Consider the following 27,521-nt stretch of genomic DNA (forward strand, 5'->3'; position numbering starts at 1 on the left):
CAGCACAACACAGGGTTATAGGAAAATACACTCCAGAATTATTATGTCAAGGGGAATACAAATAAACACGTCAGGCCAGATAACCAGTCCTTTTTAACTGCTTTTGGACTGTTAGCAGCTGCAGGAGGGGGAAGCCTGTTGACTTCTTAGAGAGAAGACAGGGGTGTATTTTTTACCATCCATGCATTCCCCATCACTGTATACACACAGCTCAATGATCGCTGTATACATAGATCAGGAAGGGACTGCTGGGCGACTACCCGAGCTGCTGGGTCTTAGCAGACCCAGATCAGCTCTGCAATGAGGTTGCACAGCCGGTACAACCTCTCGGGGGCTGTATTCCCCTTGTACTATGTCAGCCCCAGTTACAGGAGAAATCAGCAAAAAATAAATGATCTGGTATGACCTCATGGGGAACACAGTGTAAAATAAAAAAAAATAAAAAATAAAAAAAAGACAAAATAAAAGATAAATACAAAAATAATGCCACCACACCCACTTCTAGCCCTGCTCTCGGGGACCGTAAACTATATATCCCCCTAATATCAAAACGGCTGTTCGGGAAAAGGGACATTACTTAAAAAAGGATTTTAGTGGCACTCTGTGCTATTGAAAAAATTTGAAAAACACTACCTTTTTTTTTTCTTTTTTAGCTTTTCCAGGGTGTAAAAAAATTAAAATAAAAAAAATGCTAAAATAAAAATGACACATAAATGAAGTCACATAAATCACCGGAAAAAGGTGCATTATTTTACATAATCGAATGGGAAAAAAAGTTATGGCTTTCAAAGACCTGTACTAAAAAATAAAATTAAAAAAAAATCTGGTCTGGAAGGGAGATAAATGGTCTGGTCTTGAACTGCTTCATATCATGGTATAATATGCCCATAAAGGGTTAAACTATTAATTGATAAGATCTTTTACTATATTCTAACTAGCACTAGGGTTTGAGGGGCTGCATACTATATGACATGGTAAGGACAGCCCTATCAGCTACTCTCAACCAATCAGCTTGTCTTCTAATAAAGCTGATAACAGATCACAGCGCTCCTCCCAAATGTCTCTTTTTTATAGGGACACACCCTATTAATAAGGTGAATAATAACACCCCAATTATCTATGCAGTCATATTTCCAGGAGGAATAAAAGAGGGACAGTACAATGAAGACTCCCAGGAAAACATGCTCCAAAATTAATTCATGGAGAATACTAAAACACACGTCAGCCCTCAGAGTAGGAGAGAGCTCCCCTCTTGTCCATTTAGCTGCAATACAGAAGACAACCTGTGGAGCGGAGGGGCGCTCTTATTTCATTTATGGAAATTGGTGCATGTGAAATTTCTCCTGATTTTAACATTGATTACAGTAATGATTGTCCCTTGGGTCACAGACTCGTCTAGGCGCAGCCATCGCTGTGAACCACTCCACTGTTTTAGGGGTTTTTCCATTTTTATTATGGAGATCGCAAATCTTTATTCTGCTGTACAAACAGAGGCTGCGTTTCGCCTAAACACTATAAATCCCTTTTATGCACACTTTCCTATTGTAGCTTCACTGCGAGGCTGAGTAAACACTGTAAAACTCGGGGGCTGAAGATTTAGGACTTTGCCTAGTCCAAGGAATTCTTCATAGAGCCTCCAGTTATTACACACGGGCCTCCCAAACATATCACGGGTAAGGGCATGTTCACATCTGCATTGGAGGCTCTGTTCGGGGGGCCTCTACTCCAGATTCCTCCAAAAAGATAGCAAAAAAGTCCTGCACGCACAACCTTTTTTCTGCTAAAAAAACCCCCCCAAAAAAAAAAAAGAAAGAAGGACACTCGAATCTCAATGGACCCCATTACAGTCAATGATGTCTGTTCGGCTCAACTGGTTCCAGTTATAAGCCGAATCCGGCGATTCCGATATTTTCAATCTTCTGCACCTCTAACGGAAATAACTAGTACAGATGTGAACAAGGCCCAGCGCAAATTTGTAGTTTGTACCTATTTTTTTTTCTTAGGGACATGCTGTTGGGCATAGATTAGCATTTCATTTTTGGTGGTGCAAAAAAAAAAAAAAACAACTAAATTCCTCCATTTTTTTTTTATCCTGTTCATCGTTGACCTAAATGGAGTGAATAAATTTACAGTATAGGTGGTAACGTACATTGCAGAGGATTGCAGAAACTGGCAGGTGCGGCAAGAGCAGGGCAGTGTATTACAGCTCAGCTCTGAAACGGATTGCAGCAGTGAAGGAGTTAACTCCCGGCAGGTGTGGCAAGAGCAGGGCAGGGTATTACAGCCCAACTCTGAAGCGGATTTCAGCAGTGAAGGGGTTAACTCCCGGCAGGTGCGGCCAGAGCAGGGCAGTGTATTACAGCCCAGGCTTCTGCCTGCCCCTGGTCTTGAGGATACACTGACAGCACCCGTGAGATCACCATGAAGAAAATTTAGACAGATCAGTGAAACTGGTTGAGTTCTAAAGACAACTTCTCCTTACAACATATTAGATCACCTGGATGTCTCAGGCTGACGACCCCCGCCTGACACTCTACTCCATATAGACCAGCACAAGAGTAGTTCTAGCATATATGGCCGGCTATAAACATCATTCACTTGCCAGACCGTCTCCGGCACAAGCGGCTTCTGCGTGTGATAAAATCTAATCAATGGGGTTAGAGAAGCTGCGCGGGCGACTCATTTGAAAAGGTAGGTACATACTCTACCATCTCTATGATACGGTACAGATGTGGTGCTCAGACATTTCTAGTGCGCTGGTGGACAATACCTGATGATCCTCTGCGCAGCATACTGATGAAGGGAGCGGAACTGGGCGGACATGTTGGCCAGAGCTGCCAAACAATTAGTATGAAGATACTTGTCCTGCAAGAAGGAAATCATTTCATTAATCATTCAGTTTTGCAACGTTCTCAGTATATCTACACGTCAGCAGAAGCAGGGAGGTCACTCTGCTGCACAACTCCCCACCTCTTAGGCCCCTTTCACACGAGCAAGTATTCCGCGTGGGTGCAATGCGTGATGAGAACGCATTGCGCCCGCTCGAAATCCGGACCCATTCATGCCAATGGGGCTGTGTACATGTGCGTTGGTTTTCACGCAGTTGCGTGAAAAACGCAGCATGTTCTATATTCTGCGATTTTCACGCAATGCTGGCCCCAAGCAAGTGCAGATGCGATGCGTTTTTCACTGATGGTTGCTAAGAGATGTTGTTTGTAAACCTTCAGTTTTTTATCACGCGCGTGAAAAACGCATCAAAACGCATTGCACCCGCGCAATAAAAACTGAACGTGATCGCAAACAAAACTGAATGAACTTACTTGCGAAACCACGCAGTTTTCACTGAACACAACGCATCCGGACCTAATCCGGACACACTCGTCTGCAAGGGGCCCTTACACTACCCTAGGCTCGTGCACCTTTCCCACCGGCCGTGCCTGTCTTCATCCTGAAGATTTCCTTTGGCATTGACTCCTGCTTCTGATAAAGCAAGTCTGAACTACAGCAGACAGAACTAGCTTTTCGGCTACTTCCACACTTGCGTTTGTTTGAAATAGCAATAGGTACCTTGGAAACCGAACCCGAGTTCGGGAAATGTTTTTTGCAGTACAAATTAATTTATGAAGTTATTGCGCGAAGCAATAACTTCAGCTCATCGGAGCCAATACATTCTAATACTGTACGGAGCTCCTGCAGATTTTAGGCAGTTTTAGGGTCTGGCTACATGAGTTGCGCTGCATTTCATGTAATGAATTTCAATGGTGTCACTATGGGACACATACTACGACTGCGACGCGACAGTTGCAAAAAATCCATCCAAGTCCAAAATTCTGTTGCAGTCGCATAACCATTGAAATACAACATATAAAATGTCGCCATAACCCCTTGGTGTCGCGCGACACATGTTGCCTTGTAGCCGGACCCTTACCCTCTGCACTGCAAAACCAGGAATCAGCAGTAAATCTGCAAGATGAAAATCTGCTGCAGGTTTTTATTTTCCCTAATTTCATAGATAATTTATCGTGATTTCTCTGAATGCGGCCTTACAGTAGAAGCACTGTGGCTTCCAACCAGTCAAGTGCGTGCGAGTCCATCACATGACCACAAATGGATTTTTCTCCTTCGAATGGCAGCAAGCAGAGTTCTTGAAATCAATAAGGATACAATTACACAAAGAATAACTAACTATTAATCTCGGATTGCAGACTATATACAGTGACTTGTGCCACATGTTTACCAAGAAGAACGGACCCACGTATGACCCTTCAGATGAATGCACTGGGCAAGGCCTCGCTGGAGATTAGGTAATGTGGTCACGCCGTAATCTGAGCCATTCCAACTCTATTTCATTTGCGGAATTCAATCTGAAGCTTGGACCCGGGCACCGAGGAGGGGGTTATTTTAATTAAATATGTGAGGAGTGTTGATGTCACTATAAATGCAGATTCCAAACATTCGCTGGCTGCCATTGCCTGCTCTTGGATTCAGAAACACGAGCTTCTCCAAACGTGCACCCCACATCAGTCGCTGCGGGATACACAGCACAGCGACGCGTGGAAACCCCACGTTATTGGCACAAAATCGTGATCCGCTCAATAACTTCATGTGAATGGATCATGGCTATAGTCAATGGGAATAAAGTCCGAGTGCGACCAGTGTGCATCTGGGAAAAAACACCGAGCCCAAGGAGAAATGCCCACAGCAACCAATCCTGCAACATGCAATCTGGGTGCTATGGGCAGGTTCTGTGTGCCACCTCATCCTATATACACACCCCATACCTGCACCCAAAATCTATCCGACAACTTTCAGGATGCAGCGTTTAAAAGCATTGCCATGTTGGTCCATGTTCAAATTCCGGTTAGATCGGTAGGATCCGACTATTAGGATCACGAGAATGGGGGTTCTGTTTTCTCCAATTGGATAGAGTGTTAGTGGAGAATGGGCGCTGCAGCTCCATTCAAAGACGATGGCACTGGCCAAATTGGTACAGCACAGTACTCACAAACCTTACAGGGTAAACGCACACGTTGAGGATTTATCCGCACTGAAATGCGCAGGTTTTCACAGTGAAATCTGTGTGGTCAATCCACATCAATTAGTGCGCATGTGTTGCAAATTTTACTCTCCCCACTAATCTAATAGTGTTCCCTATGTAGTATACAGGAGATTACTTCTGGTCACAATAATACCCCTATGAAAAGAGTGAGCTGACAAAAATTACACACTCCAGAAGGCTAGGCAGAGTTTTAGCCAAGCTGTACAATGATTTCAGCTCTGAATTATTCACTGAATCAATACGTACAAGGATGACTACAGACAAGAGATACAAAGATCACTGGAGCTGACCATTAAAGGGCATCTGTCAGCAGTTCTGTACCTAGGACACTGGCTGATCTGTTACTTGTGCACTTGGCAGCTGAAGGCGTCTGTGTTGGTCCCATGTTCACATGTGCCCGCATTGCTGAGAAAAAAGATGTTTTATTATATGCAAATGAGCCTCTAGGAGCAACGGGGGCGTTGCCATTACACCTAGAGGCTCTGCTCTCTCTGCAACTGCCAGCATTCTCTCCACTTGATGGATAGAGCCAGGCAGTGAAAACAAGTGGAGAGAATGTGGCAGTTGCAGAGAGAGCAGAGCCTCTAGGTGTAATGGTAACGCCCATGTTGCTCCTAGAGGCTCATTTGCATATACTAAAACATTTTTCTCAGCAATGCGGACACATATGAACATGGGACCAACACAGATGTCTTCAGCTGCCAAGTGCACATGTAACAGGTCAGCCAGTGTCATAGGTACAAATCTGCTGATAGATGCCCTTTAAAAGACTGTGCTGTACCCTGCTGACCCACCGCATACTCACCCGTGTGCGAGTCATATTATACTGAATGGTTCTGATAACCACCAGAATGAGAAGACTACCCAGAGAGATTTCTGTCAGCACACGTTCCGAATACCAAGTGATGTTTTTTAGTATCTGCAAAGACAAAGCAGGATCATCAGCAAATGGAGACTAGGAGACAATGTATACATTATACATAGATACAATCCATATAAGAGTTGAGTCACTGTGTACATACATTTCTTATACTGTACTGGTCCTGAGTTACATCCTGCATTATACTCCAGAGCTGCACTCACTATTTTGCTGGTGGAGTCACCACTGTGTACATACATTACTTATCCTGTACTGATCCTGAGTTACATCCTGTATTATACTCCAGAGCTGCACTCACTATTCTGCTGGTGCTGTCACTGTGTACATACATTACTTATCCTGTACTGATCCTGAGTTACATCCTGTATTATACTCCAGAGCTGCACTCACTATTCTGCTGGTGGAGTCACTGTGCACATACATTACATATCCTGTACTGATACAGAGTTACATCCTGTATTATACTCCAGAGCTGCACTCACTATTCTGCTGGTGCAGTCACTGTGTACATACATTACTTATCCTGTACGGATCCTGAAATACATCCTGTATTATACTCCAGAGCTGCACTCACTATTCTGCTGGTGCAGTCACTGTGTACATACATTACTTATCCTGTACGGATCCTGAAATACATCCTGTATTATACTCCAGAGCTGCACTCACTACTTTGCCTATTAAATTCAAGTGACAACCACCAATGGTGTTGCAAAGGAGCCTATAAATTGTTATTACACCTTTCTGAAAAATAGCTAAAACAAAAAAACAGATCAGAGGACGATTCGGAGGCTGAAACATGTAAGCAGGGTTCTGCAGTGCTGATCGCTGCAACTGCAGGGGCTGATAATTTGATAACCAGCCATTTCTAACATTAAGAATAATAGAGAACAGATTTCGTCAGCTAGCAACAAGCACAAAAACTGAACACGGCCAAGTCTCCTGTCCAACATTACATGTCAAATAAGCAGGGATCAATAATATGAGAACCAGATGGGAGATCAATAGACAGGCATGTGGTAATTCTGTCCTCCTGCCTCTCATTCAGTAGAAATCTATCCCTGCAAATCCCAACATAAAGGTTGAGTTGCTCGAAAACTATTTATTTACTGTTGTGAAACGCGTCTGAATCCGATCCAGCGGTGGATGCTGGCGCTGGAGAGACGCCCGCCCGCTGAGGTCAGCACGCCTGCAATACGCTGAACATAACAAGGACAGGGAGATGGGTGAGCGATGGCATCGTGACCCCAACTGAAGGGGTTGTCCGACCTTCAGTACATATTGTGTAACAAACAGTTCTGCAACTTTCTAATATACCAAGAGGGTTGAAAATAGGGCTGAAAAGTCGCCATTTTCTGCGTTAGCACCATTTGTGCAATAATTTGCATCTTTTCGGGATTTTACATTAGTTCACATTGTAGGTGCATTCCCACTCAGAATAAAATAAATAAAAATTAAAAATCTGGAAATCGCACTGTATGATTTTTAAAGAATTTGTCTTGTACTGCAGAACAAAGTATTTGAACACCTAAGAAACAGCAAGAATTCTGTCTCTCAAAGACCTGTTACTGTGCCTTTAAAAAGTCCACCTCTACTCCACTCATTAATCTAACTTAGTAGCACCTGTCTGAGCTCTTTAAAGACATCTATCCACCCTACAGTCAGTCAACAGACGCCAACTACTACCATGGGGAAGACCAAAGAGCTGTCAAAAGACACTAGAGACAAAATTGTGGACCTCCACAAGGCTGGAAAGGGCTACGGGGCAATTGCCAAGCAGCTTGGTGAAAAAAGATCAACTGTTGGAGCAATTGTTAGAAAATGGAAGAGGCTAAAGACGACTGTCAGTCTCCCTCGGACTGGGGCTCCATGCAAGATCTCACCTCGTAGGGTATCACTGATGATAAGAAAGGTGAGGAATCAGACCAGAACTACAAGGGAGGAGCTGGTCAATGACATGAAGAGAGCTGGGACCACAGTTTCAAAGGTCACTGTCAGGTAGAACACTACGCCGTCATGGTTTCGAATCATGCATTGCACAGGAAGGTTCCTCTGCTCAAGTCATCACATGTCCAGGCCCGTCTGATGTTTGCCAATGACCAGTCTGGATGATCCAGAGGAGGCATGGGAGAAAGTCATGTGGTCAGATGAGACCAAAGTAGAACTTTTTGGTCTAAACTTCACTCGTCGTGTTTGGAGGAAAAAGAAGGATGAGTTGCATCCCAAGAAGACCATCCCTACTGTGAAGCATGGGAGTGGTAACATCATGCTTTGGGGGTGCTTTTCTGCGAAGGGGACAGGACGACTGCACTGTATTAAGAAGAGGATGAATGGGGCCATTTATTGTGATTTTTTAAGCAAAAACCTCCTTCCCTCAGTCAGAGCATTGAAGATGGGTCGTGGCTGGGTCTTCCAACATGACAACGACCCGAAGCACACAGCCAGGATAACCAAGGAGTGGCTCCGTAAGAAGCATATCAAGGCTCTGGAGTGGCCTAGCCAGTCTCCAGACCTAAATCCAATAGAACATCTTTGGAGGGAGCTGAAACTCCGTGTTGCTCAGCGACAGCCCCGAAACCTGACAGATCTAGAGGAGACCTGTGTGGAGGAGTGGGCCGAAATCCCTGTTGCAGTGTGTGCAAACCTGGTCAAGAACTACAGGAAACGTTTGACCTCTGTAATTGCAAACAAAGGCTTCAGGACCAAATATTAACACTGATTGTCTCAGGTGTTCAAATGCTTATGTTCAGCAGTGCAAGACAAATACATTTGATTTCCTGAATTTTTATTTTATTTTATTCTGTCTCTCAGATGGGAATGCACCTACAATGTGAATTTCAGACCCCTCCATGATTTCTAATTGGGAGAACTTCAAAATCGCATTCTGTTCCTCACTGTAACTTACACCAGAAACTAGTAGAAAGCTCAGATCTGTGTCAGCTTACAGACAGCGGAGGTTTGACTTTCAGGTGGAGGGCAGAAAATGCACCCAATTTATTAAGAGGCCTTTGTCTATTAGAGCACATTTATAATGTCTCACTATGTCCGCTTTAAAAACTACTTGCATTCTCCATGTATCGCTTCTGGAGCGTCTTTCATATAACTATGCTGTTCTATTACTCAGTTATACATTCTAGAAGTTTATTAATGAATTGCCAGTAGTCTGCAGTCAAGGTCCAGATGGGTGTCACCAGTGGGGGGGGGTCGTCTAGGGGAGGTGTTAGACTGTGCAGGGATGCGTCCCTCAGCTGAACCTTTATTGAAAGCTGCTAGCAATTCATTTACAACTTCTAGTAGAAATGTTAGCGGAATGGCACAACAGTAATAAGAAGGGGGGAGTGACAGTTCTCCTTTAATAAACTGAGCATATCTCACGGCAGTTCAAACAAGATCAAGTCTAGCATATGAAACACCAGTCTTGATAAATGGCCCCTTAATGCTGTAATTTCTCTCCATTTTTAAGAATCCTGCTTTCTTTCTGTGATTAGAAACATCATTATTTGCATTCAGAAGCTGAAACCCTGTCCTAGTGCAGTGAGCCCCTGAGGAGCCAGGGCAGAGGATGGGAGAGGTAGTGGCCCTGATGATGATGTGTCACGGCGGTGTACTCCCTCAGGCCGGTGCAGTGAAGGCCCCCTTTATACCCTCAGGGCACTCCCTGTAGCTACGGCTCCTACCGGATGGTAGTTTGGGGGGGGGGGTGCCTGAAATGGTGCAATGGCCTATGGCAGGGATGGCCAACCTACGGCTCTCCAGCTGTTTTAAAACTACAACTCCCGCCATGCCCTGCTGTAAGCTGATAGCTGTAGGCAGACTGGGCGTTGTAGTTGTGCAACAGCTGGAGAGCCGCAGGTTGGCCATTACTGGCCTATGGTGTAAGAAGTCAGTAAATTAGCCAGATTGAATTTAACAAAAGTCTCTTTACTGTGCACAAAATAGTATGTAGTACATCCAGCAATTATCTGTACACAGTGCAAATTCTCCCCAGATGTCTAAGCATGAGCTAAGCATGTAGTTGGCAGTAATGGCCCTCTGATTACTTTCTCTTGCTACAGTCTCTAACACTTGGATCTCTGGCAAACAATTGCAATCTGTTAACATGTCTGCAATTCGCACGGCGAGGTGCGGTTCCAATAATACGACTGGTCAATCCTAACTGAGGTGTACAGGGTGTCTGAACTCGTTACCCTTCCACTGCAGCTGGGTCTGAAATGCTGTATGCTGATCACCTTGTTGACCAAAATGTTGTAGCCTCTGTGTTCACTAATCTGGGGTGCATAGGGAGTCTTAACTTATTTCTGTTTTGGAGAGCAAAGTCTGTAATGCTGTACACTGGTTACCTTGCTGACTCTCTCTCTCTCTGTCTCGCGGTAGCCGTGCAAAATCCACTCTTTATGATGGTACTGGAGGACACATGGAGATCTGTTAGTCTCCTGTAGCAATGAAACTGAATGCCTGAGAAGAGCAGCACATGATATCTGCTCCCTGCCTTCTCCAGGCCTGTCCTCACACTCCCTACCCCTAGCACAACTAGAATCTCCTGGAACTACTGTAAGGTGAGGGGCCATCCCACAGCCTTAACGCAATTGCGGACAAGAATAGGCATTTTCTATTAGTGCCTGCAAAATGTGGAACGCACATTGCCGCTGTCCGTGTTTTGCGGATCCACGGATCCGCAAAATACACACGCATGTGTGAATAGACCCTCACAGTGGAATTATTGATAAGGAGCCCACAAAATGCCTGCCCTCCTCCATGATCACTAGTTAATCTCAACTGAGACCCGCCATACACTCAAGATCTATTTCTCCTGTCCAGGCATAGCGTACGTGTTTATGAAAATGGCGAGAGGGGAACAAGCTGCTGCCAGAGCCATCTGATGGCTGCTTAGCTTACATGGGATCAATGGGTCAGGCACGACTGGGAGATCCCCATACACTTGACATCATCGGCGGGTTAGATCGATTTTTTTTTTTTTTTATCTTCTCTGTGGCAAACTTCAGGTTTATAGTGAAAGTCTCATGTTTGAAATGTTTGTTTTATTAATTTATCTATTTTGTCCGTTGACTGAGTAATAACGGACACAGATTAGAGCCTCCAGGAAGGTGCACCCTCTACCTCTGAGATCAAGGAGTGTCAGGGGAGCTGCATACAGAGGAGTTTCTGTGTATTACAGCATCAAACAGTCCATAAGATAAATGTGAAATCTACCAATTTCAGCGGGATCAGCTGACCATCTAATGTGTATAGGGTACGGCTAGGGCTACACGGCGACTTATATAGGGTACAACTACACTGCAACATGTGTCACGCGACATTGATGTCGTGCAACCTTTGGTATAATAATAGTCTATGGTGTTGCACTGCGACAGTCGCATAAAAATCCATCTTCTGGAGTGCGACACCATAGACTATCATAGTAAAAAACATTGTGCGACATTGGTGTGACATCAATGTCGCGCCACACGTCACCGTGTACCCCAAGCCTAAGGCTGGGTTCACACCTGAGCATTTTACAGCGCGTTCCTACGCGCTGTAAAACGCCCAACAGGCAAAAACCAATGATTCCCTATGGGCATGGTTCTCACCTGAGTGTTTTACAGCGCGTACGAACGCCCTACGCCCCAAGAAGTACAGGAGCTTCTTTGGGGCGTATTGTCGCGCGTACGCCTCTTGTCAATAGCAAGAACGCGCGTACGACGTGCTTTTCCAAATACAAATACGCCCCAAAATACGCCCAATAAAAACGCCTGTAAACAGCGCTTATCGGATACGCTCAGGTGTGAACCCAGCCTAAAGCTCCTGACTCTTCCCAACGATAACTGTCAGGGAAGGTAAGGACTGGGCGGCTGGATTTCCACAAGCCGGATCACTTTATTCTCAAGGAGATGAGCCTTCTCCCCAATGACATATCAAGTGTGGAGGTGTATGAGGGATATCGGTATAGAGTGGTTTGATGAACACGTAGTTGGCTGACCGATATCTGCTATATGGCCAGCTTTATTATCCTGTTTTAACTAGACCCATCTATCTCACATTCTATAACGATGAGAGGACTCTGCTCATCCTATCCCAGTCTATACAGCAAAGCAAACAAGTAAACCACAGAAAACATGACATGTCAGACCACTGTTTCTACTCTAGTGGAATGCAATATTAAAAAAAATATATAAAATTGTATGAATAATCACATAGAGAAGTTAATAAACCATCAAAGATTACATATCATGAAAACCTTTTTTTTTTTCAATAACGGCATTTTCTGACAATATATTCCCTAACGGTTCCCCTAAAAGACATATTTTGGCACTGCCTCTCATACCGCTCCCTATACAATAGTACAATACATTTAGAAAACCCTGAATGTGGCCCCCAAACATTAGAAGGATGCTCATAAAGCCCCAGACAGCTGGGACGCAGTTTATGGCTCCAATAAATGGGGAATGCTTCTGTCAGCGGCTCCAACTACACATTCTGTGGTCCTCGGGGTCATTTACTGTGTTTGTCTTTGCTTGTCAAAAAGAAGCGAGCACGTTTCCATAGATGAGAGCCGGACATCACCGCTGCTGTCTCAAGGTCAGGAGTCCCTGTCGACGACTATGTCAGTGTACGGCAGGAAAAAGATTTCCAAATCTATCTAGAAAACTACATTTACTGTAAGTGACCAGACCTTATCAACTTGGATTGGGGAGAAAGGGGTCCCAAGATGTATGAAGCAGCGGTCAAAAACGCAGGCTGTTGTTCTATGGGACTAGTGGAACTGAGCGGTCCCATAGAGAATGGAGCAGCAGCATGCACACTCGCCTGCCGCTCCCTTCATTCGGGGTATCCAAACCCCTGTTTTCGTGATTTGTTGGGGTCCTACCAGTCCCCACCGATCAGATACTTATCTCAAATGCTTCAGAGAGGGGATACATTTGTATCTTTAAGCCCTTTAATCAAACAAGGAAAAAAACTTCAGCATCTTTTTAATATACTGTGTTATTATTCTGCCCCATTTTCTGCATGCTGTCAGCGAATGGAAACATTCACATTTACGGCCAAAAGTTGAAGTACTGTACAGACCTAATACTTCACACAGATAAGCTTTTGCTACAACTGTTTTCAGTCTTGGCAATTGTCTGTGAGTTACTGACAGCAAGCAGAGATCTTGACAGCTTGAGATATTGAAATGCAAAGTATATTAGTAATGGACATAATTTCTATTGTCCAATGACTGTTGTGAGGGTCCCTAAAACAAAGAGGGTTTCAACTGCTATGAAGACATGGTAGACTTGAGTATGCTACAATGTACATGCAGTAAACAAGCAGGAGGTCACTTTAACCTGCTTACTGATGACATCCAACCTGATTACACTATAATATGGCTTTTCCTAATATTTTGGAGGGACATAAAGGGATGGGGGGGTCCGTTCTGTGTGCTAGTTCCAGAAGCCGCTGCTACCAACAGATGATTGGTGGGAGTTCTAGAAATCAGATCACCACGGATCTGATACTTGATGACCTACCCTAAGGATAAGTCAATATCTATAATCTGGAAAACCCCTTTAAAGGGAACCTGTCACCGGGATTTTGTTTATAGAGCTGAGGACATAGGTTGCTAGATGGCCGCTAGCACATCCGCAATACCCAGTCCCTGTAGCTCTGTGTGCTTTTATTGTGGAAAAAAACACGATTTGATCTATATGCAAATTAATCTAAGATGTGTCCTGTCCCTGATACGAGTCCAGCACCACCCCGCATCCTAAGGCCAGAGCGCTGTAATCTCGCAATGCGCGAGCTAGCGCATGCGCAGTGTCCTCATAGTGTTTCTTCCCTGTGCTGGCATCAGCCTCAGGGAAGGAACTGCGCATGCGCTAGTTCATGCATCGCAAGATTACGGCGCTCTGGCTTTCTGACGTCGGGGAGCAAGGAGGAGATTCTGAGGATGCGGGGCGGTGCTGGGCTCCTTCACACTGGACTCATCTCACGTACAGGACACATCTCAGGTTAATTTGGGATCGAATGGATCAAATTGTTTTTTTTTCCACAATAAAAGCACACAGAGCTATGGGGACTTGGTATTGCGGATGTGCTAGCGGCCATCTAGCAACCCATGTCCTCCGCTCTATACATCAAATCCCAGAGATGGGTTCCCTTTAAAGGGGTTCCCCTCTTTGGCAGATCTGCGAAGTGAAACATACATACCTGCTTTCCTTTGCTGACTCACCACTACTCCTCTTACTGGCCCCGACTTCTCCGCTTCCAGGATGTAAACTTCATTTTGACGCCTCTGTAGCTAATCGCTGGCTTCAGAGGTGACCTGACCTTTGTGTCACATGACCATCTGACATGATTCAAGAGGAGAAGATCACCGCTCGGGCCAGAGATTGGCTGCAGTGACGTCAAAATGATACCAGAACCAGAGGCTGGGAAGAGAAGGAGTGGAGAGCCAGCACTGGGAAGCAGGTCTGCCAAAGCAGGGAGAAAGGGGAGGTTGTCAAAAATCCCCTCAAAGGTGCACAACCCCTTTAAGTTTTAAAATTCTGTCTGCCTGCAGCCACCACTAGGGATAGCTTACAAATGTATTACATATTCAGGTATACATGTCTGCACTAAGCTCCCTCTAGTGGTGGATACCAGCAGCCAGAATTTTCCAATTCAAAGCATATCTGCCATTTCAGGTGACTTTTCAGTGTAAGCTCAACAATACAAGTAGTAAAACAGCCGGAACTCCGTTTTGTGTAGTGAGCGGTGCGCACGGTCTAGGGTCGGCGTCCCATCAATCCAGGTACAAAGAAGACTGTCACTCGCTACGATGAATGCAATATTATATTTTTAATTCCCACATTCCCTCTATGTGGGAATTAAAAAGATAATATTGCATTCATCGTAGCGAGTGACAGTCTTATTTTCAGAATAAGCTGTCATGTGTACATGACCAATAAAACCATATCTGGCCATTATATGACTTGTGTCCTGCAGTTATCACCAGTTCCCCCTTTGTAGCCTCCATCTTTTATTGTCAGTTTTCCCTGAGCTGGTGGACCAGATGCTATGACGTCTCCAATACACAGCTTTCCTAGCTCTCTAGCCCCCCCTCAGAAGAAGCAGCATAGAGGACATCATACAGTACTAAGCAGTGTCATTTTTAGAGACTAATCGCTTTTAGCACTTTCAAATCAGCCATCCATAATATCTGATCATGTTGTTTTTTAACCCCTTAAGGACACAGGGTGTACAGGTACGCCCTTGTGCCCTGGTACTTAAGGACACAGGGCGTACATGTACGCCCTGTGTATTTTCGATCACTGCCGTGCGGCTGGCAGTGTTCGGAACCCGGTGCCTGCTCAAATCATTGAGCAGGCACCTAGGCTAAATGCGCGGGGGGGTCCCGTGACCCCCCCATGTTGGCGATCGCGGCAAACCGCAGGTCAATTCAGACCTGCGGTTTGCTGCGATTTCTGCGGTTTCTGATCCCCGCGGTCCCTAATTTTTCCCAATTTTTGGTAAATTTGACATTTTTTTATGCAAAAAAAATATTTTTTTTTACTTTATTTTACCAGTGTCATGAATACAATATGTGACAAAAAAACAATCTCAGAATGGCCTGGATAAGTCAAAGCGTTATAAAGTTATCACCACTTAAAGTGATACTGGTCAGATTTGCAAAAAAATTGTCTGGTCCTAAGGTGTAATAAGGCTGTGTCCTTAAGGGGTTAAAGGGCTGCAGCGTTTGGTATTAAATATTTTTTTAAAAACCTTCATTAATTAAAAGTTATGCTTTTTTTTTAGAGGGTGAAATAAGGGACTCTTGTTGTCCTAAGGCAAACTGCGTTGTAGAACTGTGGATCCAGCACTGGGGTGAGAGAGAAAACTTACTGGCGCCCGCAGCATTGTTTCTGTACCTCTATCTCCCTCCAACAGCTCACTCCTCCTGCTTCTCCCCTTTCCATAGACTACCATGGGCATCAGCTTTAACCCGATCCCTTAAGTCGATAATCCGCCTGGTTTCTCAAGATGGTTTCGTAGCCATCAATTGAGGGTGAATGATCAGTTCAGGAGACAAGGAGGAGGATGTGGATGATAAGTGGAGAAAAAGGTGTTTTTCTCTAATAAGTTATATGACAAAGTTTCTTATTATATTCGCTTTTGTAATCTATTTATGAAAGTACAGTGAACTATTTAACTCTACGTCTGTATCAGAAAAAAGGAGATGCACAGTAATCTATTACATAAGAATGGATAATGGCTTTATGGTTTAAAATAAAATAAAAAAAATTGGCAATGTTAGCACTTTACGTCTCGGCACATTACTTGGCTCACTGCAACACAGATGGAAATTTCCACCCAAACTTTCAGTTATTTTGAGAAAAGATCCTTTAATCCGTTCACACCGTTTTCCAACCAACTTACAGAAAAATGTTTAATCGAGTGTCACAACTTCTTATTTAATGTAACAATCGTGTGTCCTTGGGAAAGAACATTCAAGGAGTCTTTGCAGTAAATTAGGCATCTCAGCAACAAGCCAAAAATGTATTTTCCAAATAAAAAGCTTATGCGTCTTCAGCCACACACTTCGCATGGCAAGGAATATCAGAGTAAGACGCGGCAGTAAAAAGAAAAGGGCGGCCGACTCCTCTGTCAGGTAAATGGATTTTGGATCAACATCTGGAAGCTAAAACCTTGGACTCCGAACTATATAGAGACAGGACCAAATTCTTGGAGAGGGGGAAAAAAAAGAGAGCAATTAACCCTTGGTGAATGGAGTGATAATGGGCATGTGTGACCAGTCTATTGGACTGCCGGCGACGGAGGTCAGCTCTGACAGTCCCATAGATGACACTCACACATGCACACCACTACGGCATTCCCACAGGAGACTAGGGATTTCTGTTGCATGATCAAAGGGGGGGGGGGGGGGGGGTACTGAAAAATAAGTAATTCCACCATTGTTATTTCAGTTCTGTTTTAATTGAGTTCACTACATATCCTCATTATTTCTGTAATTGTCGAAGGTGGTGCAGAAGAAGATGGTTCACATTTAATTCCCTAGTGATAGTCTAGGGCCGTGATGGCGAACCTGTTAGAGACCGAGTGCCCAAACTGCAACCCAAAACCCACTTATTTATCCCAAAGTGCCAACACTGCAATTTACCCTGATTACTACAGTCTAGTATAGTATATCTTACATACACTATCATCTAGCTATAGATGCGGGTGCCCACACAGAGGGCTCTGAGTGCCGCGTCTGGCACCCTGAGGTTCGCCACCACTGGTCTAGGGCAGTGGTCGGCAAAAAGTGCGGCTCGCGAGCCACAAGCGGCTCTTTAGACCCTTCAATGCGGCTCTTTCCCACAGCGACCCATCCTGCACTACAGAGGAATCGAATCTTGCCTGTGGGATGCATTTGCGTTCCACAAAGCGAGAGGGCGTGTTCGCTAACTAGTATTAGCGCACACGCATAACAGTAGGGCCTACTGTAATGCGCGTGCGCTAATACTAGTTAGCGAACACGCCCTCTCTTGCTTTGTGGGCAAGATAACTAGTATTAGCGCACGCGCATCACAGTATGGCCGGCAGTACGCACCTCTTTCCAGAGTAGACGTCGGAAGGAGGAGGAAGTGACGAGGGGTATTGAAAACTTCCCGGGCAGTGAAATCTGCCAGAGACAGAACACCGCTGCAGGCTACAAGTCAGAGTCAGTGTACCTCCTTCTACCTCCTTTCAGAGTCAGTGTACCTCCTTCTACCTCCTTTCAGAGTCAGTGTACCTCCTACCTCCTTTCAGAGTCAGTGTACCTCCTTCTACCTCCTTTCAGAGTCAGTGTACCTCCTTCTACCTCCTTTCAGAGACAGTGTACCTCCTTCTACCTCCTTTCAGAGACAGTGTACCTCCTTCTACCTCCTTCTACAGGTGACTCAATTATTTGGCATCAGCATTTACTTGGCATGTGTTTAAACAGCAAAAATAATGTCTGCAGACAAGTTTAATAAAAGTAAAAAATGATAAAGATAAAATGAAATAATAATCAAGATCCAAATAAAATAAAGTACATATAAAAGTATGTAAAAACACACTCTGGGCTCATGCCCACGAATGTAAGGTCGCCGTGCCTGTGCTGCGGACCGCAAATAGCGGTCCGCAATGCATGGACACAGACCATTGGGCAGCTGCATGAGGATCCCGGACCCATTCACTTGAATGGGGTTCGTGATCTGCATCCGACTGCCCGCACCGCAAAAAAGTAGCGCATGCTGAAGTGAATGGGTCCATGATGCGGGCAGCACACGGCCGTGTGCAGCCTGCATCATGGACCCATTCACTTCAATGGGTCCAGGATCCGGGATATGAGTGATACAGAGTGCTTCCGTGGTGCTTTTGGCTGTGCCTCCGCACCGCAAAAAAGTAGTGCATGCGCCGTGTGCAGCCCGCATCATGGACCCATTCACTTCAGCATGCGCTTCCTTCCTATATATTTTAGGTTTTAAAAATGTGGCTCTCAAAAGAAATTTCAATCCTGGTTTTGGTGATATTTGGCTCAGTTGACAAAAAAGTTTGCCCACCACTGGTCTAGGGTAACCTCACTCTCTTTAATAACCTTGGGATGAATAGGGGGTTCATATTTTCTTCACTGGTGGTCTAGGTCATAGGAGGGGGTTACCATTTAATTTTGTGCTTGGTGCAAAACTGGAGGTTAAAGGGGGTTTCCGGTAGTTAGATATTAATGGCCTCTCATTAGGATAGGTCATCAATATAACGGTGGATGTCCGACACCCCATCAATCAGCTGTTTTGAGCAGCTGACTGCTGTAGAAACTTCTGCATATAGTGGATTTTCTGCTGCCGGCGTCCTGCAGTTCAGCTCCCATTTATTAGAATGGAAGCTGAGCTGCGGTACCCTGGCACAGGCACTACACGGTGGACGGAGCCTTCTGCTCCACCTATGCCCATTGTTTCATTTCTTGTGGCTGACTGGTGGGGGTGCCAGGTGTTGGACCCCTACCGATCTAATATTGAAGATAGGCCATCAATATCTAAGCACTGGAGAACCTCTAATGTATGGCAGTCTAGGGTTTAAAAGGGGTTATCTGAGACTAACAAATGCCCCCCCATATGCCGGGACCCCCACACTGAATCTACTTACCAGGCTCCCCGTGCCGCTACTGGTCCCTGCACCGCCGCTACTGCTTCTCCCTGTGCATGGATGAAAACATCCGGTGTCCGGGGGGGAGCAGCCAATGTCAGGTGGTGACGGACGGACGGGGGGAGGGGGTAGCCTGTCTAGCATCGTGGGTGATGCTAGGGAGGCTCATCCCCCATCCCTGCCTGCCCCCGAGACCGGATTTTTTCATACGCTCACGGGGAGAAGTAGCAGCGGCGGTGCGGGGACCAGTAGCAGCACGGGGAGCCTGGTAAGTAGATTCAGTGCGATGGGTATGGGATATGGGGGGCATTTGTTAGTCTGATAATCCCTTTAAATATGATTTAGGGTAATGCTGAAGGTTAATACCAGGTGGTCTCAGATATAAAAGGGTAAAAGCAGTAAAAGAGGGGGGCTAACAATTCGTGATTTATCAAGCTCTCTCAGGCTCCAATCATGCACCCTGCAAATATGCAGCCTCCGAAAGGAAGCGGAACACGATGTGCACACGTTGCGTTCATCTTTCCAATCTGTCCTGAAGAAAACCCCTAGTGTCAGAGGTGATACCAGTTTTTAATGGCATGTCATTGATGCACCTTAGTAAACCACTGGTATGGGAATAACAGTGATGAGTATGTGCCAGTTTGTGCTGCGTTGAAGTATATAAGTGCTTGGACGCTGCGACGGGATTAATACTTCTTCCCTTACCACTTCATGGATGGATCGGTTGAACCCATCGTCCTCAGTCAGGATGAGAAGGATGATGAGAGACATGTAAACATGGTGGGAATTACGTTCTTCTACATGGTACAAAATCTCCAGTATGGGCAGAACCTGTGAAAAGGACAAAGCTGTCAGTAGAGAGAGCATGTTATCCTAAAAATCTCTCGGTATTGCAGCCTCAGGCTTCGGGCCTGTCAACGCAATCGACCACGTCACAGCTATCACAGTTTAAGGACTAGTCTTTCATTTGGTTCCGGTCGGTTTCCTTTAAGGACACATAAGAGCACTGGCGAAAACTGCTGACGCTTTTCTAATCCGATTAGTGATGCTTACTCATAGGAGACTCGGGGGAAAAAAAGCCTTAATCTGATTCAAAATGCGTCAGCAATTTTATCCACCGCTTGTATCCGTCCTTAAATAACAGCTACTTTTTCTTAGTTTAGACAGGACTGATGGATTTTGGATGTGGTTGTCTGTGATGTTTTCGTTGCAGTGGACACCATGGGCGTTCATTTAAACACAAAAACTTCGGGAGCTGCGCCAGAAGCGTTATTTAAGCTACAGCTACATGGCGACTTTGGCCGTGCAATATGTTGTGTGGCTAAAGACAGCGGTATGGGGATGATACATCAATACATAATTTCTGCCCAATTGGGCAAAAATTCAGCAGATTCCGGAGACTTTCGTGTCTGGGTTTGGCAAATTCTGGCTCACAACGTGTCCACATTTTCAGATCATCTTGCAATGTAGCATTCCGATAGCGCAAGTTTAGCCAAATTTGCCATGTGGATCTAGCTCTTGTAGTGAGCCAGTAGCCAATGGATGACATGGATGGATGGCACAGTCACCACTAGGGGGAGCTGACGGCATAGGGATTCATACAGCTCCCATTGAATTCAATAATACAGGGGTAACAAATATGTCACAGATCACCCAATTTCACTTGCTGTCGAATGGTCCTATACGTTTGCAACTTGTCCTGAAAGCTACGACGCGCCAGGACAGCATTTGGTGGCAGGGAGCTAACTCCCCCTCCGCAGCCATGACGAAGAAGAAAGCTGGCGGCAGGAGCGTCACAGCTCACGGGAGAAGCGCCAAACTTGTGGACCAGGTGACAGCGCGTGAAACAGGGTGATCCAAAAAGTTTCTTTTCTTTTACACTTGCACAGAACATGATTTTTTGGACAGCCCCTATAAGTTTCCCCTAGAGGCGGCTGTAAAGGAAACAGGGGATTTGGAGCAATGTAACAGAAGTCAAAGCTCGGACCCCTGTGGAGATATATGAAATATGATGAAACTAATAAGCCCAGAATTTTGGACAATCTAAGTAAAGTGGATATAAAGTAGTACCCCAACCTAGAGATAAGGAGTATACAGGATAAAAAAATACAGACAGACAGCGATGCCATGGCGCACATTAGTCCTCTGCATACCCAGCAGCAGGGGAAATACTTACAAGGCTTTCAATATCAGTGCGGGCCAGGGCGTAGGTGCGGACGTTGCTGTTCTGGTGCAGTAACGTGTACAGGAGGAGTGTGGCCTGGTCGGACATTTGCTGCTCGCACAGGGCAGTATACAGACTGTTGAAATTTATCTGGAAGGAGTGAGGACTCGGGCTGGGTGGCACTGAACTGTCTGTAAGAATAGAACAACATGGGGGAAGCTGGTCTCAAATACAGACAAATTTACACTGCTGTACTGAAATACTCTGTGCTGCTGGAGGACACCATACCACTAAATATATACGGTAACTTTCAGTCTGCCATCTTCCACTTTTCTCCATCACCCTGCTCATATCACGACACTATCCTCACAGTCATCATATGACTGGACAGATCACTGCCTCCCTCAATACCAGCACTCTCCTTAAAAACTTTGTGCTGCTGTGGGGCACTTTACTTTTCATTATATAACTTTCAGTCTGTAATCTCCCTCTTGTCTCCATTACCCTGCTCATACCACAAACATGTCTTTACCATCATCGTATGAGGAGACAGGTCACTGCCCCCCTCAATACTACCACTCTTCTGAAATAATCTGCACTGCTGTGAGGAACCACACTTTTTTATTATATGAGTTTGTAATCCTCCACTTGTCTCAGATCAGACGAGTGGACAGATCACTGCTTCTATCAATACCTGCACTCTCCTGAAATACTCTGTGCTCCAGGCTAGCGCTGCCTCTTCAGCACACGAGGACTGTCTTTTTTTACCCATGAACACAATGGCTGTTACTGCAATGATATTTCATTCTTTTTTTTAATTAGTCGTGTGTATATATAACATCTCAGCAAGGAAGCAGCTGATGAGGCCTTGTTCACAAGAGCTTACAATCTAGAAACGGTCTACCTAGGGGAAGCATAACGTAGAACATAAAATGTCTTTCACTGTACATTTGCTATACATACCTTGTGTGTTCCTGAAGGACATTATGGCCTGTCGGAATGGGTTGGGGCAGTCAGAAGCATCGGTGAGGTTGGCTAGGGCCAGCAGGAGGAGCAGACTTTGGTTGGCGAGGGGCGAGGACTGTTCTTGTACGGCAGTTGGTTTGCTGCCAACTCCTCCTAAGGTTAAAACCGTCCACAGACCGCCTGGAAGACAACCGCATGAATTTTGTCACTAACACTACATTTCCAGGAGGAATAACAGAGCAACGTCACATTGCAGACCGATGCTTCAGAATTTCAGGCAATGGTAAAGTGTATTAAAGGGGTTATGCTGAGATTGATGTGAAAATCAGACACCATATAGGACATGACAATCTCTCTCTAACAAAGCTAGAACCAGCCCCGTACCTCACATGGATCCAGAGATCTCTCCTTTCATTGTTCCAATTAGTCTGCTAAATTCTCTTCAGGCAGGCAGCTCAGGGGGGGGGGGCGTGTGTCCTTTCTGCTGCAGCTCATGGGGGCGTGTGTCCTTTCTGCTGCAGCTCATGGGGGCGTGTGTCCTTTCTGCTGCAGCTCATGGGGGCGTGTGTCCTTTCTGCTGCAGCTCAGGGGGCGTGGGTCCTTTCTGCTGCAGCTCAGGGGGCGTGGGTCCTTTCTGCTGCAGCTCAGGGGGCGTGGGTCCTTTCTGCTGCAGCTCAGGGGGCGTGGGTCCTTTCTGCTGCAGCTCAGGGGGCGTGGGTCCTTTCTGCTGCAGCTCAGGGGGCGTGGGTCCTTTCTGCTGCAGCTCAGGGGGCGTGGGTCCTTTCTGCTGCAGCTCAGGGGGCGTGGGTCCTTTCTGCTGCAGCTCCGGGGGCGTGGGTCCTTTCTGCTGCAGCTCAGGGGGCGTGTGTCCTTTCTGCTGCAGCTCAGGGGTGTGTGTCCTTTCTGCTGCAGCTCAGGGGTGTGTGTCCTTTCTGTCGCAGCTCAGGGGTGTGTGTCCTTTCTGTCGCAGCTCAGGGCTGTGTCTCCTTTCTGTCGCAGCTCAGGGGGCGTGTGTCCTTTCTGCTGCAGCTCAGGGGGCGTGTGTCCTTTCTGTCGCAGCTCAGGGGGCGTGTGTCCTTTCTGTCGCAGCTCAGGGGGCGTGTGTCCTTTCTGCTGCAGCTCAGGGGGCGGGTGTCCTTTCTGTCACAGCTCAGGGGGCGGGTGTCCTTTCTGCCGCAGCTCAGGGGGTGTGTCCTTTCTGCCGCAGCGCTCTCCCTGTAACTGCCACAGCTTCTAACAGAACATATGGCTGGTGGCGGTTAAAGATTTAAACTGAGCGTGTGCGACCACCTCATTGAGACAGACATAAAATCCTCAGTACTCAATACTAAATGCTGGTACATATCTTCCATGACATGTGGTGACTACTACCACCAGGTAGACTGTAGATTCAATTACCAATTCAGGAGCGGACTCCTTGGCTGTTTTATGGCGGTTCCATCATCATCATTGTTTTAGCTGCTGGGCCCGCAGCTGGCACATGTCTTAACATTGCTTGAAACTAGTTTAGCCTATTATATGGACTGGAGTCTTGTATTCAGTTATTTGATTTGTATTTTATTTCTAAATTATTAATGTGATTCTAAATACATATTTTATTCTTGTTTGGCCTCATATATAAGTTGTACGACTTTCAATTTATGCTGTGAAGAACCTACCATTTTTCCTAAGGTTACTTTCACACTCGCGTTTGGTGCGGATCCATCATGGATCTGCACAGACAGATCCGTTCAGATAATACAACCGCATGAATCCGTTCAGAACGGATCAGTTTGTATTATCTGTAACATAGCCAAGACAGATCCGTCTTAGAAACATAGAATGTGTCGGCAGATAAGAACCATTTGGCCCATCTAGTCTGCCCAATATACTAAATACTATGAATAGCCCCTGGCCCTATCTTATATGGATAGCCTTATGCCTATCCCATGCATGCTTAACCTCCTCCACTGTATTTGCAGCTACCACTTCTGCAGGAAGGCTATTCCATGCATCCACTACTCTCTCAGTAAAGTAATACTTCCTGATATTACTTTTAAACCTTTGCCCCTCTAATTTAAAACTATGTCCTCTTGTAGCCGTTTTTCTTCTTTTAAATATTCTCTCCTCTTTTACCTTGTTTATTCCCTTTATGTATTTAGCAGTTTCTATCATATCCCCTCTGTCTTGTCTTTCTTCCAAGCTATACATGTTAAGGTCCTTTAAAGCGAACCTTTCACCAGGATTTCACATAATAAACTATTACCAGTACCTTATAGATTATCCTCATTGTGTTTCAATGCATTATTGTGCCGCTTTCCTGGGATGGATATTCATGAAGAAAACGAGTTATAAAGTCCTGTCTCCAGCTCCCGAAGTCACGCTCCTGAAGTCAAGGGGGTAGCCCTTCCCTCACTCCGGGCTGTAACTTCCCTGCCCTAACCCCGCCTCTAAGTAGTGTAACTGACACCCGGCTCAGTCGCCGGGACCGCGCTTGTACAGGCAGCGCATGCGCCGTCGCACTCGAACGCGATCCTGTAACTGAATCGCGCGTGAGGAAGAGAAGACAGGCAGGCATCGGGGACGGCTCATGCGCCGCCTGTACAAGCGCGGTCCCGGCGACTGAGCCGGGTGTCAGTTACACTACATAGAGGCGGGGTTAGGGCAGGGAAGTTACAGCCCGGAGTGAGGGAAGGGCTACCCCCTTGACTTCAGGAGCGTGACTTCAGGAGCTGGAGACAGGACTTTATAACTTTTTTTTCATGAATATCCATCCCAGGAAAGCGGCAGAATAATGCATTGAAACACAGTGAGGATAATCTATAAGGTACTGGTAATAGTTTATTATGTGAAATCCTGGTGAAAGGTTCGCTTTAATCTTTCCTGGTAAGTTTTATCCTGCAATCCATGTACCAGTTTAGTAGCTCTTCTCTTGAACACCATTGAAAGTCAATGGAGGAAGGATCCGTTTTCTATTGTGCCAGCTTGTGTCAGAGAAAACGGATCCGTCCTCATTGACTTACATTGTGTGTCAGGACGGATCCGTTTGGCTCAGTTTCGTCAGACAGGCGCAAAAAAACTTCTGCCTCCAAAGCGGAATGGAGATGATCGGAGGCAAACTGATGCATTCTGAGCGGATCTTTTTCCATTCAGAATGCTTTGGGGCAAAACTGATCCGTTTTGGACCGCTTGCGAGAGCCCATGACGCATCTCACAAACGGAAACCAAAACGCCAGTGTGAAAGTAGACTAATCCAATACCAGTTTCTATTCAGGTGTCCGCTTTATCAGCAGAAAAAGTCCTGCATGCAAAAATCTGCAACGGAGACCCCAAACGTAGCCTTCAACACAGATGTGAACAAGCCCTTACAGGGAGAGAGCTACAGCACAAAGGCCACGCTCCCTGAGCTATGACAGGGAAAAAGCTTCAGCAGAAATAACACACACTCTGAGCTGAGATAGAGAGACCTGCAGCACACAGCTTGGGCTGTGATAAGGAGAGAGCTGAAGCAGAAAGGACACATCCCCTGAGCTGTGCAGAGAGAAAGCTGCAAAAGAAACGACATGCCCCCTGACCTGTGATAGGGGAGCTTAAGCCGGAAGGACATGCCCCTGAGCTGTGATAGAGAGGTAAAGCAGAAAGGACACATCCCATGAGCTATGATAGGGAGGGAGCTGCAGCAGAAAGGACACAGCCCCTGACCCATGACGGGGAGGGAGCTTGAGCAGAAAGGGCACGTCCCCTGAGCTGGGACAGGGAGGGGGCTGCAGCAGAAAGGACATGCCCACAGAGCTGCCATCCTGAAGAAAATTTAGCAAAGCAATCGGAGCAATGGATGTGGAGATCTCTGGACCCATGTGAGGTACAGGGCTGGTTCTAGCTTTGTTACAAAAAGACAGTCATGTACTGTATGTCGTCCGATTTTACATTTTTTACATTAATCATGGGATAGCCCCTTTAATTTTAAGGCAGCGCACCTATTAAAATAACTAAAAGTTATGCTCTACTTACCTTCCTGAACCCCTTTTATTCAAGCGCCATAGCTCCAATCCTTTCGCCGCTGCAGCTGTTAAGTCATGCGTACAGGTAACTGCTGCAGCCAACCAGCAGCATGCAGGTACGTCACCACTGCAGTCAGGAAAACAAAAACCCGCGCATTGGAAAGAGGCGGCGCTGGAACAAAGGAGTTTGAGGAAGTGGGTATAATATTTTGATTTTATTTGGTTCCCAGTCTTTCAACAAAAAAAAAACTGATGAAAATGCTGACTATTCTCAAAGGTGAAACCAAGAATGACTGGAAAAATGTCTAAACAGAGAACTTTCAATTTCTCTGGAATATAATCAATCATTTAATCATTTAGGGGCACATTTATTAAGACCGGCGTTTTAGACGCTGGTCTTTATAAACCCCTAAGATGGCAGGGTACCCACAGGAGTTATGAAGAGGCCCCGGCCAGGTCTTAATGTAAGACTGCTTACATTTAGGAGACCGCTCCTAGACATGCCGTGAACAGGGAGAAAAATGTCGTAAATTGCCGCACAACTAACCATTGCGCCGCAATCTGGGCCTGGAATACACTTAATTCAGGCATATTTCAGATTGATAAATGATCCATTAATCTTCGGTTCTGATATACTCAGAACAATGTTGGGTTTTGGGTGGACCCCCCCCCCCCCCTTTAAGCAATGAGATGTGCGAAGCATTCCTTTTCTGTGACGCCTCCTCCACCTCTGAAGATCTTCTCTGGTTACACAGCACAACTGCTGACACCCATTGTCCGTCGAGGCGATGTACGATACCCCAGGACTCTCCGGATTAGCATCTCGTTTCTCTTCAAATGAGACACGGAGATCTGAATTCCCTCTCGGTGAATGTTTCTAACAATTACTGCAGTCCCCAGGCCGAGGCCAAAGGGTCCCCACCCAAAATCAGCTGTACCGCAAACAAGAGATGATGAGGTCATGTAGGATTTTAGCGAGCTGCCCTTACAGCAGTAAAATGTGCCATGCAAGGAAAAACATTCCTCTGCTCTGATGTATAGTGAGCGCCGGCAAGACGGACTGCGTTATCAACAAGAGCAGCAATCGGGTCATCGTCAACTGGACTAAGCGTCATAAACCAAAAGTAGAACCCACGGCAAAAACTGACAATGGTGTTTGACCAGGATAAGATCCCCTAAATAAGGCCTGAAGACATCTTCAGACATCTCTTGGCCCTCCAACATCTTTGCACACAGATGTGTACGATCCTCCTCCATCATCTGTATATACTTTTTGCTGGATCCTGTAATATCACACAGTGCAGCAAATTTATCATAGAGACGAAGGGGCTGATCCTGATACAAATTCTG

The 27,521-nt window shown here is 45.8% G+C and overlaps 1 protein-coding gene across 1 annotated transcript in view; it reads right to left on the reverse strand.

The window, feature by feature from the left end:
• LOC122929971 (dymeclin) overlaps positions 1–27,521 on the reverse strand; it is a 231,439-nt gene that overhangs the window by 158,268 nt on the left and 45,650 nt on the right. Inside the window, exons 6-10 of the mRNA XM_044283443.1 lie at positions 22,189–22,371; positions 21,238–21,416; positions 19,767–19,892; positions 5,865–5,978; positions 2,771–2,865 (exon numbers count right to left, since the gene is read on the reverse strand). Coding sequence (XP_044139378.1) covers positions 2,771–2,865; positions 5,865–5,978; positions 19,767–19,892; positions 21,238–21,416; positions 22,189–22,371 — 697 coding nt within the window. The remainder of the gene's footprint in view (positions 1–2,770; positions 2,866–5,864; positions 5,979–19,766; positions 19,893–21,237; positions 21,417–22,188; positions 22,372–27,521) is intronic.

The sequence above is a fragment of the Bufo gargarizans genome, chromosome 1 (assembly GCF_014858855.1).
Source record: "Bufo gargarizans isolate SCDJY-AF-19 chromosome 1, ASM1485885v1, whole genome shotgun sequence".
In the NCBI taxonomy this organism is placed as follows: Eukaryota; Metazoa; Chordata; class Amphibia; order Anura; family Bufonidae; genus Bufo; species Bufo gargarizans.